This window comes from Entelurus aequoreus, linkage group LG14 (genome assembly GCF_033978785.1).
Source record: "Entelurus aequoreus isolate RoL-2023_Sb linkage group LG14, RoL_Eaeq_v1.1, whole genome shotgun sequence".
Taxonomy (NCBI): Eukaryota; Metazoa; Chordata; class Actinopteri; order Syngnathiformes; family Syngnathidae; genus Entelurus; species Entelurus aequoreus.
This window is the reverse complement of record NC_084744.1, coordinates 34888033-34902569: the sequence shown is the minus strand read 5'-3', so window position 1 is coordinate 34902569 and position 14537 is coordinate 34888033. Positions and strand designations below refer to the sequence as shown.

The window sequence follows — 14537 nt, the reverse complement described above, 5'->3', positions numbered from 1 at the left end:
TGTATATATTGTATCTGCCATGTAGTTGTGATGTAGAGCAGTGGTCCCCAACCTTTTTGTAGCTGCGGACCGGTCAACGCTTAAAAATTTGTCCCACAGACCGGTGTGGGGTGGTGTATTTAAAAAAAAAATATATATATATATATATATATATTTTTTTTTTTTTTTTTTTTTTACATAAATAAATACAATCATGTGTGCTTACAGACTTATCCCTGCAGACTGTATTGATCTTTATTGATATATAATGTATATATTGTGTTTTTTATGTTGATTTCATTTTTTTTTTTTTTAAGTATTTTTTTTTTTTTTTTAATTCTTGTGCGGCCCGGTATCAATCGGTCCGCGGACCGGTACCGGGCCGTGGCCCGGTGGTTGGGGACCACTGATGTAGAGAGTAGTTGCCACTGTATATATTGTATCTGCCATGTAGTTGTGATGTAGTTGCCACTGTTTATATTGTATCTGCCATGTAGTTGTGATGTAGAGAGTATCTGCCGCCTCTTGTGTTTGACAGAAGTACTGTGTCAAGTACAATCCCGGGTATGTGGTGGCGTCCCGTCTGGGTATGACCAGCTACCTGGTGTCCCGCTTCTCCGGCAGCATCTTCATCGGCAGAGGCAGCAAAAAGAAGTGAGTGTGCATGTTTGGCAACCAAGAGCGCCGCTAAAAGGACTGTTCTGCTGCCAAGTCCCTGTGGCGAGCAGAAAGCCAACGTGGGCCTCAACCTGAAGTTCAACAAGAAGAACGAGGAGGTCCCTGGCTACACCAGGAGGACCGAGAAGGAGTGGCTCTACTCCGCCGCCGTGGAGGAGCTTTTGGCGGAATACCTGGACAGGTGAGGAAACGCCATTTTAGTGCACCAGGTAGGACGACGGTGTTGGGAACTTGTGGTGTGGACAGGTTCTCCGAGGTGTTTGACGCCGTGTCCAGGAACTCTCATGACGACGTGTTCTACGAAGACGACGTCTGGCCGGGGGAGGACCAGAACGGGTAAACCACTCCACTTTCAAAGTCCTGTCTGCCATCTTGTTCTTGTATTAGCAACTATAGGACTCATGCTAACCACCACACATATTAGCAACTACACGACTCATGCTAACCACCACACATATTAGCAACTACACGACTCATGCTAACCACCACACATATTAGCAACTACACGACTCATGCTAACCACCACACGTATTAGCAACTACACGACTCATGCTAACCACCACACATATTAGCAACTACACGACTCATGCTAACCACCACACATATTAGCAACTACACGACTCATGCTAACCACCACACATATTAGCAACTACACGACTCATGCTAACCACCACACGTATTAGCAACTACACGACTCATGCTAACCACCACACATATTAGCAACTACACGACTCATGCTAACCACCACACATATTAGCAACTACACGACTCATGCTAACCACCACACATATTAGCAACTACACGACTCATGCTAACCACCACACATATTAGCAACTACACGACTCATGCTAACCACCACACGTATTAGCAACTACACGACTCATGCTAACCACCACACTTACTAGCAACTACACGACTCATGCTAACCACCACACATATTAGCAACTACACGACTCATGCTAACCACCACACATATTAGCAACTACACGACTCATGCTAACCACCACACATATTAGCAACTACACGACTCATGCTAACCACCACACATATTAGCAACTACACGACTCATGCTAACCACCACACATATTAGCAACTACACGACTCATGCTAACCACCACACATATTAGCAACTACACGACTCATGCTAACCACCACACATATTAGCAACTACACGACTCATGCTAACCACCACACATATTAGCAACTACACGACTCATGCTAACCACCACACATATTAGCAACTACAGGACTCATGTTAAAACTGTATCATGACATCAGTCAATATCGATGATTATTGATATTTAGTTTTCCAGAAAAGTGGTTTAGATTTGCAGCAGACGCAGGACAAGTGTCCATGTACATGTTGTCATGGCGATGACTGACTGGTCCACAGGGCAGAGAAGGTGTCAGAGATCACCACATGGCTGAAAGGTCACCCTGTCAGCTCCATCAGCAGGGCGTCATGTGACCTGCAGGTGCTGGACGCTGCCATCGTGGAGAAAATTGAGGAGGCGGTGGAGAAGTCCAAGGTTGTACCCACTTCCTGTCACACCTTCATGTCCTCTACCTTGTTCTGACACACTTCCTGTCACACCTTCATGTCCTCTACCTTGTTCTGACACACTTCCTGTCACACCTTCATGTCCTCTACCTTGTTCTGACACACTTCCTGTCACACCTTCATGTCCTCTACCTTGTTCTGACACACTTCCTGTCACACCTTCATGTCCTCTACCTTGTTCTGACACACTTCCTGTCACACCTTCATGTCCTCTACCTTGTTCTGACACACTTCCTGTCACACCATGTCCTCTACCTTGTTCTGACCCGCTTCCTGTCACACCTTCATGTCCTCTACCTTGTTCTGAGACACTTCCTGTCACACCTTCATGTCCTCTACCTTGTTCTGACCCACTTCCTGTCACACCTTCATGTCCTCTACCTTGTTCTGACGCACTTCCTGTCACACCTTCATGTCCTCTACCTTGTTCTGACACACTTCCTGTCACACCTTCATGTCCTCTACCTTGTTCTGACACACTTCCTGTCACACCTTCATGTCCTCTACCTTGTTCTGACACACTTCCTGTCATACCTTCATGTCCTCTACCTTGTTCTGACACACTTCCTGTCACACCTTCATGTCCTCTACCTTGTTCTGACGCACTTCCTGTCACACCTTCATGTCCTCTACCTTGTTCTGACCCACTTCCTGTCACACCTTCATGTCCTCTACCTTGTTCTGACGCACTTCCTGTCACACCTTCATGTCCTCTACCTTGTTCTGACACACTTCCTGTCACACCTTCATGTCCTCTACCTTGTTCTGACACACTTCCTGTCACACCTTCATGTCCTCTACCTTGTTCTGACACACTTCCTGTCACACCTTCATGTCCTCTACCTTGTTCTGACACACTTCCTGTCACACCTTCATGTCCTCTACCTTGTTCTGACCCACTTCCTGTCACACCTTCATGTCCTCTACCTTGTTCTGACACACTTCCTGTCACACCTTCATGTCCTCTACCTTGTTCTGACGCACTTCCTGTCACACCTTCATGTCCTCTACCTTGTTCTGACACACTTCTTGTCACACCTTCATGTCCTCTACCTTGTTCTGACACACTTCCTGTCACACCTTCATGTCCTCTACCTTGTTCTGACACACTTCCTGTCACACCTTCATGTCCTCTACCTTGTTCTGACACACTTCCTGTCACACCTTCATGTCCTCTACCTTGTTCTGACACACTTCCTGTCACACCATGTCCTCTACCTTGTTCTGACCCACTTCCTGTCACACCTTCATGTCCTCTACCTTGTTCTGACACACTTCCTGTCACACCTTCATGTCCACTACCTTGTTCTGACACACTTCCTGTCACACCTTCATGTCCTCTACCTTGTTCTGACCCACTTCCTGTCACACCTTCATGTCCTCTACCTTGTTCTGACCCACTTCCTGTCACACCTTCATGTCCTCTACCTTGTTCTGACGCACTTCCTGTCACACCTTCATGTCCTCTACCTTGTTCTGACACACTTCCTGTCACACCTTCATGTCCTCTACCTTGTTCTGACACACTTCCTGTCACACCTTCATGTCCTCTACCTTGTTCTGACACACTTCCTGTCATACCTTCATGTCCTCTACCTTGTTCTGACACACTTCCTGTCACACCTGCATGTCCTCTACCTTGTTCTGACGCACTTCCTGTCACACCTTCATGTCCTCTACCTTGTGCTGACACACTTCCTGTCACACCTTCATGTCCTCTACCTTGTTCTGACACACTTCCTGTCACACCTTCATGTCCTCTACCTTGTTCTGACACACTTCCTGTCACACCTTCATGTCCTCTACCTTGTTCTGACACACTTCCTGTCACACCTTCATGTCCTCTACCTTGTTCTGACACACTTCCTGTCACACCTTCATGTCCTCTACCTTGTTCTGACACACTTCCTGTCACACCTTCATGTCCTCTACCTTGTTCTGACACACTTCCTGTCACACCTGCATGTCCTCTACCTTGTTCTGACGCACTTCCTGTCACACCTTCATGTCCTCTACCTTGTTCTGACACACTTCCTGTCACACCTTCATGTCCTCTACCTTGTTCTGACACACTTCCTGTCACACCTTCATGTCCTCTACCTTGTTTTGACACACTTCCTGTCACACCTTCATGTCCTCTACCTTGTTCTGACGCACTTCCTGTCACACCTTCATGTCCTCTACCTTGTTCTGACACACTTCCTGTCACACCTTCATGTCCTCTACCTTGTTCTGACACACTTCCTGTCACACCTTCATGTCCTCTACCTTGTTCTGACCCACTTCCTGTCACACCTTCATGTCCTCTACCTTGTTCTGACCCACTTCCTGTCACACCTTCATGTCCTCTTACCTTGTTCTGACACACTTCCTGTCACACCTTCATGTCCTCTACCTTGTTCTGACACACTTCCTGTCACACCTTCATGTCCTCTACCTTGTTCTGACACACTTCCTGTCACACCTTCATGTCCTCTACCTTGTTCTGACACACTTCCTGTCACACCTTCATGTCCTCTACCTTGTTCTGACACACTTCCTGTCACACCTTCATGTCCTCTACCTTGTTCTGACACACTTCCACATCTCAGGTGAAGAAGAGCACCAAGAAAGTCCGAGTCACTGTCAAGCCACACCTCCTCTTCAGGCCCCTGGAGCAGCAACAGGGGGTGGTCCCAGACCCCAATGCCGAGTACCGCCTGTTTGACCGCGTCATCAACACCCGAGAGAGCTTCACGGTGCCACTGGGTCTGAGAGGAACGGTCATCGGCATCAAAGGAGGTGAGGCAGGAGACCAGGAGTGAGGTGACACATGTATTGACTGCTGATGTCACCCCGGCAGCTGAGCGTGAGGACGAGGTTCTCTACGAGGTTCTGTTCGACGAGGAGTTCTCTGGTGGCCTCAACATCAGGTGAGCACTGAAGGGGACCAGTACAAGGACTGGTTGGATGACACTGAGTCCATGTGGTCAGGTGCACGTCGCCTCGTTGTTACCGCCTGCCACCCAGCGCTCTGATGAACGTGTCCCATGGCGGCCGAACAGATCCCAGCTCGCACAAACTCACCGCCATCGTCAAACCTCAGCCTGCCGCCAACTTCTACTCTCAGCAGCATGTGGGGAACCTCAACCACTCGCCACGCTCGCCCTTTGTCGCCACACAGGTAACAACATTATTATTAGTATTATTATTGACACACTGATATATGTTTCTACTTTCATGTAACAACATTATTATTATTGTTATTGACACACTGATATGTTTCTACTTTCATGTAACAACATTATTATTATTGTTATTATTGACACACTGATATGTTTCTACTTTCATGTAACAACATTATTATTATTGTTATTGACACTGTAATATATGTTTCTACTTTCATGTAACATTATTATTATTGTTATTATTGTTATTGACACAGTAATATGTTTCTACTTTCATGTACCAACATTATTATTATGATTATTGTTATTGACACAGTGATCTATGTTTCTATATTCATGCAGCACAACATTATGATTATTGTTATTGACACAGTGATCTATGTTTCTATATTCATGCAGCACAACAAGCACAATATTATGATTATTGTTATTGACACAGTGATTTATGTTTCTATATTCATGCAGCACAACATTATGATTATTGTTATTGACACAGTGCTCTATGTTTCTATATTCATGCAGCACAACAAGCACAATATTATGATTATTGTTATTGACACAGTGATTTATGTTTCTATATTCATGCAGCACAACATTATGATTATTGTTATTGACACAGTGATCTATGTTTCTATATTCATGCAGCACAACATTATGATTATTGTTATTGACACAGTGATCTATGTTTCTATATTCATGCAGCACAACAAGCACAATATTATGATTATTGTTATTGACACAGTGATCTATGTTTCTACATTCATGCAGCACAACATTATGATTGTTGTTATTGACACAGTGATCTATGTTTCTATATTCATGAAGCACAACATTATGATTATTGTTATTGACACAGTGATCTATGTTTCTGTATTCATGCAGCACAACATTATGATTATTGTTATTGACACAGTGATCTATTTTTCTATATTCATGCAGCACAACAATATGATTATTGTTATTGACACAGTGATCTATTTTTCTATATTCATGCAGCACAACAATATGATTATTGTTATTGACACAGTGATCTATTTTTCTATATTCATGAAGCACAACATTATGATTATTGTTATTGACACAGTGATCTATGTTTCTATATTCATGCAGCACAACATTATGATTATTGTTATTGACACAGTGATCTATGTTTCTATATTCATGCAGCACAACATTATGATTATTGTTATTGACACAGTGATCTATGTTTCTATATTCATGCAGCACAACATTATGATTATTGTTATTGACACAGTGATCTATGTTTCTAAATCCATGCAGCACAACATTATGATTATTGTTATTGACACAGTGATCTATGTTTCTATATCCATGCAGCACAACATTATGATTATTGTTATTGACACAGTGATCTATGTTTCTATATCCATGCAGCACAACATTATGATTATTGTTATTGACACAGTGATCTATGTTTCTATATCCATGCAGCACAACATTATGATTATTGTTACTGACACAGTGATCTATGTTTCTATATCCATGCAGCACAACAAGCACGCTGCTCCTCAAGGCAACTCCACTTCTAAGGTTCCGATCCACAAACAACAAGCGAAGGTCCACTTTTCTCTCATAATCTTTTCACATCATTATTATTATTATTATTATTATTGTATTTGAAGATTGTGCTGAGGCTGCCACTTTGTCCACTTGCAGAGTAAAGAGGCGTACACTGATGTGTGGCAAACTCTGCACAAGTCTGCTCCTCCTCAACACCCTCCTGCCCACTGGCAAAACCATGTACCTTTTTACCCATTATTATTATACTCATAGCATTAATTATACATATTTGACTTATTATAGCATTTATGTCTTTTTTTTTAACTTATTATGGCATTTTTAATATATTTGTAACTTATCATAGCACTAATTATACATATTCTACTCATTACAGCATTAATTATACATATTTGACTTATTATAGCATTTATTTTATATATTTTTTTACTTATTATGGCATTTTTAATATAGTTTTTACATATCATAGCACTAATTATACATATTTTACTTATAGCATTTATGATATCAATTTTACTTATTATAGGACTTATGCATTTTTTACTGATAGCATTCATTAAGCATATTTTACTTACTGCATTTATTATATATATTTTACTCATCATAGCACTAGTTATACATATTTGATTTATTATACATATCTTACTTCTTATAGCACTTACTCACATTTGACTCATGATACACATTTTATATGTAGTAGTAAAATGGTTGTTGATAGCAGTTGTAGACTATTGTCTTTGATGTGGATGTACCTGTAACAAGTCATGTTACAAACTCACTATGTCTACATGCACTAAATTAGTCTGATTTCTCATTTAGTCCAACTCTAAATAAGCCTCCTACAACCCATGGAAACACCTTAATCCAATCGTGTTCGGTTTTTGATCAATCGGGACTAACACACCTGGACAGCAACCTTCATCTGGAACAGTATCAGTCAGGGCACAAGATAGTCCAGAGCAGTAACAACCTTCATCTGGAACAGTATCAGTCAGGTCACAAGATAGTCCACAACATTAACAACCTTCATCTGGAACAGTATCAGTCAGGTCACAAGATAGTCCAGAACAATAACAACCTTCATCTGGAACAGTATCAGTCAGGTCACAAGATAGTCCACAACAATAACAACCTTCATCTGGAACAGTATCAGTCAGGTCACAAGATAGTCCACAACAATAACAACCTTCATCTGGAACAGTATCAGTCAGGTCACAAGATAGTCCACAACAATAACAACCTTCATCTGGAACAGTATCAGTCAGGGCACAAGATAGTCCAGAGCAGTAACAACCTTCATCTGGAACAGTATCAGTCAGGGCACAAGATAGTCCAGAGCAGTAACAACCTTCATCTGGAACAGAATCAGTCAGGTCACAAGATAGTCCACAACAATAACAACCTTCATCTGGAACAGTATCAGTCAGGGCACAAGATAGTCCACAACATTAACAACCTTCATCTGGAACAGTATCAGTCAGGTCACAAGATAGTCCACAACAATAACAACCTTCATCTGGAACAGTATCAGTCAGTTCACAAGATAGTCCACAACAATAACAACCTTCATCTGGAACAGTATCAGTCAGGGCACAAGATAGTCCACAACAATAACAACCTTCATCTGGAACAGTATCAGTCAGGGCACAAGATAGTCCACAACAATAACAACCTTCATCTGGAACAGTATCAGTCAGGGCACAAGATAGTCCACAACAATAACAACCTTCATCTGGAACAGTATCAGTCAGGGCACAAGATAGTCCACAACAATAACAACCTTCATCTGGAACAGTATCAGTCAGGGCACAAGATAGTCCACAACAATAACAACCTTCATCTGGAACAGTATCAGTCAGGTCACAAGATAGTCCACAACAATAACAACCTTCATCTGGAACAGTATCAGTCAGGTCACAAGATAGTCCACAACAATAACAACCTTCATCTGGAACAGTATCAGTCAGGGCACAAGATAGTCCACAACAATAACAACCTTCATCTGGAACAGTATCAGTCAGGGCACAAGATAGTCCACAACAATAACAACCTTCATCTGGAACAGTATCAGTCAGGGCACAAGATGGTCCACAACAATAACAACCTTCATCTGGAACAGTATCAGTCAGGGCACAAGATGGTCCACAACAATAACAACCTTCATCTGGAACAGTATCAGTCAGGTCACAAGATAGTCCACAACAATAACAACCTTCATCTGGAACAGTATTAGTCAGGGCACAAGATAGTCCACAACAATAACAACCTTCATCTGGAACAGTATCAGTCAGGGCACAAGATAGTCCAGAACAATAACAACCTTCATCTGGAACAGTATCAGTCAGGGCACAAGATAGTCCACAACAATAACAACCTTCATCTGGAACAGTATCAGTCAGGGCACAAGATAGTCCACAACAATAACAACCTTCATCTGGAACAGTATCAGTCAGGGCACAAGATAGTCCACAACAATAACAACCTTCATCTGGAACAGTATCAGTCAGGGCACAAGATAGTCCACAACAATAACAACCTTCATCTGGAACAGTATCAGTCAGGGCACAAGATAGTCCACAACAATAACAACCTTCATCTGGAACAGTATCAGTCAGGGCACAAGATAGTCCACAACAATAACAACCTTCATCTGGAACAGTATCAGTCAGGTCACAAGATAGTCCACAACAATAACAACCTTCATCTGGAACAGTATCAGTCAGGGCACAAGATAGTCCAGAGCAGTAACAACCTTCATCTGGAACAGTATCAGTCAGGGCACAAGATAGTCCAGAGCAGTAACAACCTTCATCTGGAACAGTATCAGTCAGGGCACAAGATAGTCCAGAGCAGTAACAACCTTCATCTGGAACAGTATCAGTCAGGTCACAAGATAGTCCAGAGCAGTAACAACCTTCATCTGGAACAGTATCAGTCAGGTCACAAGATAGTCCACAACATTAACAACCTTCATCTGGAACAGTATCAGTCAGGTCACAAGATAGTCCACAACAATAGCAACCTTCATCTGGAACAGTATCAGTCAGGGCACAAGATATTCCACAACATTAACAACCTTCATCTGGAACAGTATCAGTCAGGTCACAAGATAGTCCACAACAATAACAACCTTCATCTGGAACAGTATCAGTCAGGTCACAAGATAGTCCACAACAATAACAACCTTCATCTGGAACAGTATCAGTCAGGGCACAAGATAGTCCACAACAATAACAACCTTCATCTGGAACAGTATCAGTCAGGGCACAAGATAGTCCACAACAATAACAACCTTCATCTGGAACAGTATCAGTCAGGGCACAAGATAGTCCAGAACAATAACAACCTTCATCTGGAACAATATCAGTCAGGGCACAAGATAGTCCAGAACAATAACAACCTTCATCTGGAACAGTATCAGTCAGGTCACAAGATAGTCCACAACAATAACAACCTTCATCTGGAACAGTATCAGTCAGGGCACAAGATAGTCCAGGACAATAACAACCTTCATCTGGAACAGTATCAGTCAGGTCACAAGATAGACCCTTGGACTTTAGACATAGGTGTGAAAATACAAAACCAAACTACTTGAGGAATCAGACTAATTTACTGCATGTAAACGTAGTGAGTGTGTACTTAGTGTGTACTTGTACTCTGTAGGATGTGTCCATGCTGTATTTTGCAGACTTCAAAGTGTGTACTTAGTGTGTACTTGTACTCTGTAGGATGTGTCCATGCTGTATTTTGCAGACTTCAAAGTGTGTACTTAGTGTGTACTTGTACTCTGTAGGATGTGTCCATGCTGTATTTTGCAGCCTTCAAAGTGTGTACTTAGTGTGTACTTGTACTCTGTAGGATGTGTCCATGCTGTATTTTGCAGCCTTCAAAGTGTGTACTTAGTGTGTACTTGTACTATGTAGGATGTGTCCATGCTGTATTTTGCAGACTTCAAAGTGTGTACTTAGTGTGTACTTGTACTCTGTAGGATGTGTCCATGCTGTATTTTGAAGACTTCAAAGTGTGTACTTAGTGTGTACTTGTACTCTGTAGGATGTGTCCATGCTGTATTTTGCAGCCTTCAAAGTGTGTACTTAGTGTGTACTTGTACTCTGTAGGATGTGTCCATGCTGTATTTTGCAGCCTTCAAAGTGTGTACTTAGTGTGTACTTGTACTCTGTAGGATGTGTCCATGCTGTATTTTGCAGCCTTCAAAGTGTGTACTTAGTGTGTACTTGTACTCTGTAGGATGTGTCCATGCTGTATTTGTGTGTATTTTGCAGCCTTCAATGGCTCCCATCAGACTGTTGAAGAAAAATGAAGATCTAGATTTGCACAACAGCGACTCTAAAGTCAACTCCTCTAAAGTCAGTACCTGCATGCCTGCCTTTTTTTCTGCTCTGTACTCTGTCTTCACACCTTTTCTGTCTGTCAGCCATCGCTGGAGTTTGAGGAGCTTTTAGCCAGCCTGAAGATCTCCAAGGAGTGCCAGGAGCCTGCAGACCTTCCTGCACCTGCACCTGTACCTGCTCCTGGTCCTGCACCTGCTCCTGGTCCTGCACCTGCACCCTGCAGCCAGTCAGACCAGCCCTTGTCCCCACAGTCCTTTGCCCTGGTGAGCAGCACTGACTTCATGTGTTCATCAGTCATAACTTCGTAGTCCCACTGATTCCCAGGAGTCATGTGGCCATCTTAGGCTACTGACTTCATGTGTTCATCAGTCATAACTTCATAGTCCCACTGATTCGCAGGAGTCATGTGGCCACCTTCAGTCTACTGACTTCATGTGTTCATCAGTCATAACTTCATAGTCCCACTGATTCCCAGGACTCATGTGGCCACCTTCAGTCTACTGACTTCATGTGTTCATCAGTCATAACTTCATAGTCCCACTGATTCCCAGGAGTCATGTGGCCATCTTAGGCTACTGACTTCATGTGTTCATCAGTCATAACTTCATAGTCCCACTGATTCCCAGGAGTCATGTGGCCACCTTAGGCTACTGACTTCATGTGTTCATCAGTCATAACTTCATAGTCCCACTGATTCCCAGGAGTCATGTGGCCACCTTCAGTCTACTGACTTCATGTGTTCATCAGTCATAACTTCATAGTCCCACTGATTCCCAGGACTCATGTGGCCACCTTCAGTCTACTGACTTCATGTGTTCATCAGTCATAACTTCATAGTCCCACTGATTCCCAGGAGTCATGTGGCCATCTTAGGCTACTGACTTCATGTGTTCATCAGTCATAACTTCATAGTCCCACTGATTCCCAGGAGTCATGTGGCCACCTTCAGTCTACTGACTTCATGTGTTCATCAGTCATAACTTCATAGTCCCACTGATTCCCCGGAGTCATGTGGCCACCTTCAGTCTACTGACTTCATGTGTTCATCAGTCATAACTTCATAGTCCCACTGATTCCCAGGAGTCATGTGGCCACCTTCAGTCTACTGACTTCATGTGTTCATCAGTCATAACTTCATAGTCCCACTGATTCCCAGGAGTCATGTGGCCACCTTCAGTCAACTGACTTCATGTGTTCATCAGTCATAACTTCATAGTCCCACTGATTCCCAGGAGTCATGTGGCCACCTTCAGTCTACTGACTTCATGTGTTCATCAGTCATAACTTCATAGTCCCACTGATTCCCAGGAGTCATGTGGCCACCTTCAGTCTACTGACTTCATGTGTTCATCAGTCATAACTTCATAGTCCCACTGATTCCCAGGAGTCATGTGGCCATCTTAGTCTACTGACTTCATGTGTTCATCAGTCATAACTTCATAGTCCCACTGATTCCCAGGAGTCATGTGGCCATCTTCAGTCTACTGACTTCATGTGTTCATCATTCATAACTTCATAGTCCCACTGATTCCCAGGAGTCATGTGGCCACCTTCAGTCTACTGACTTCATGTGTTCATCAGTCATAACTTCATAGTGCCACTGATTCCCAGGAGTCACGTGGCCATCTTAGGCTACTGACTTCATGTGTTCATCAGTCATAACTTCATAGTCCCACTGATTCCCAGGAGTCATGTGGCCATCTTCAGTCTACTGACTTCATGTTTTCATCATTCATAACTTCATAGTCCCACTGATTCCCAGGAGTCATATGGCCACCTTCAGTCTACTGACTTCATGTGTTCATCAGTCATAACTTCATAGTCCCACTGATTCCCAGGAGTCATGTGGCCATCTTCAGTCTACTGACTTCATGTGTTCATCATTCATAACTTCATAGTCCCACTGATTCCCAGGAGTCATGTGGCCACCTTCAGTCTACTGACTTCATGTGTTCATCAGTCATAACTTCATAGTCCCACTGATTCCCAGGAGTCATGTGGCCATCTTAGGCTACTGACTTCATGTGTTCATCAGTCATAACTTCATAGTCCCACTGATTCCCAGGAGTCATGTGGCCATCTTAGGCTACTGACTTCATGTGTTCATCAGTCATAACTTCATAGTCCCACTGATTCCCAGGAGTCATGTGGCCACCTTCAGTCTACTGACTTCATGTGTTCATCAGTCATAACTTCATAGTCCCACTGATTCCCAGGAGTCATGTGGCCACCTTCAGTCTACTGACTTCATGTGTTCATCAGTCATAACTTCATAGTCCCACTGATTCCCAGGAGTCATGTGGCCACCTTCAGTCTACTGACTTCATGTGTTCATCAGTCATAACTTCATAGTCCCACTGATTCCCAGGAGTCATGTGGCCACCTTCAGTCTACTAACTTCATGTGTTCATCAGTCATAACTTCATAGTCCCACTGATTCCCAGGAGTCATGTGGCCACCTTCAGTCTACTGACTTCATGTGTTCATCAGTCATAACTTCATAGTCCCACTGATTCCCAGGAGTCATGTGGCCACCTTCAGTCTACTGACTTCATGTGTTCATGTGTTCATGTGTTGCAGAAGGGCACCATGGTGCTGAAGGAGATGTTGAAGATAGACAACAGTCAGCAGAAGGAACCACAAGTGTGTGAGGCTCAGAAGAACATGAGAAGAAGATCTAAAAAACTAGGTACTATCATGTCCTGTGCTACTTTCACTCTAATAGTCTTTTTATAACAAACAACCTTCAGGCTTACTACTTTTACCCACAATTTACCCCACTTTCACCTGCATTTTACCCCACTTCTAACAAAGCTTTACCCCGGTTTTATCTGAATTTTACCCTACTTTTAAGCAGGTTTTATCCAAATTTTACCCAAGTTTTACCCTAGATTTCACCAAGTTTTACCCCAGATTTCACCAAGTTTTACCCCAGATTTCATCAAGTTTTACCCCAGTTTACCCGAGTTTTACCCAGTTCTAACAAAGCTTTTATCTGAATTTTACCCTAGTTTTAACTAAGTTTTACCCCAGTTTTAACCAAAGTTTACACCAGTTATTCCCCAGTTTACCCGAGTTTTACCCAGTTCTAACAAAGCTTTTATCTGAATTTTACCCTAGTTTTAACTAAGTTTTACCCCAGTTTTAACCAAAGTTTACAGCAGTTATTCCCCAGTTTACCCGAGTTTTACCCAGTTCTAACAAAGCTTTTATCTGAATTTTACCCTGGTTTTAACTAAGTTTTACCCCAGTTTTAACCAA

The 14537-nt window shown here is 42.8% G+C and overlaps 1 protein-coding gene across 1 annotated transcript in view; it reads left to right on the top strand.

The window, feature by feature from the left end:
• The window catches only part of LOC133664278 (5'-3' exoribonuclease 1-like), a 45330-nt gene that overhangs the window by 14358 nt on the left and 16435 nt on the right, over positions 1-14537 (top strand). The window contains exons 8-19 of the mRNA XM_062068790.1: positions 518-633; positions 692-838; positions 904-993; positions 2051-2186; positions 4810-4999; positions 5061-5130; positions 5192-5381; positions 6895-6963; positions 7063-7146; positions 11208-11291; positions 11360-11539; positions 13857-13965. Coding sequence (XP_061924774.1) covers positions 518-633; positions 692-838; positions 904-993; positions 2051-2186; positions 4810-4999; positions 5061-5130; positions 5192-5381; positions 6895-6963; positions 7063-7146; positions 11208-11291; positions 11360-11539; positions 13857-13965 — 1465 coding nt within the window. The remainder of the gene's footprint in view (positions 1-517; positions 634-691; positions 839-903; positions 994-2050; positions 2187-4809; positions 5000-5060; positions 5131-5191; positions 5382-6894; positions 6964-7062; positions 7147-11207; positions 11292-11359; positions 11540-13856; positions 13966-14537) is intronic.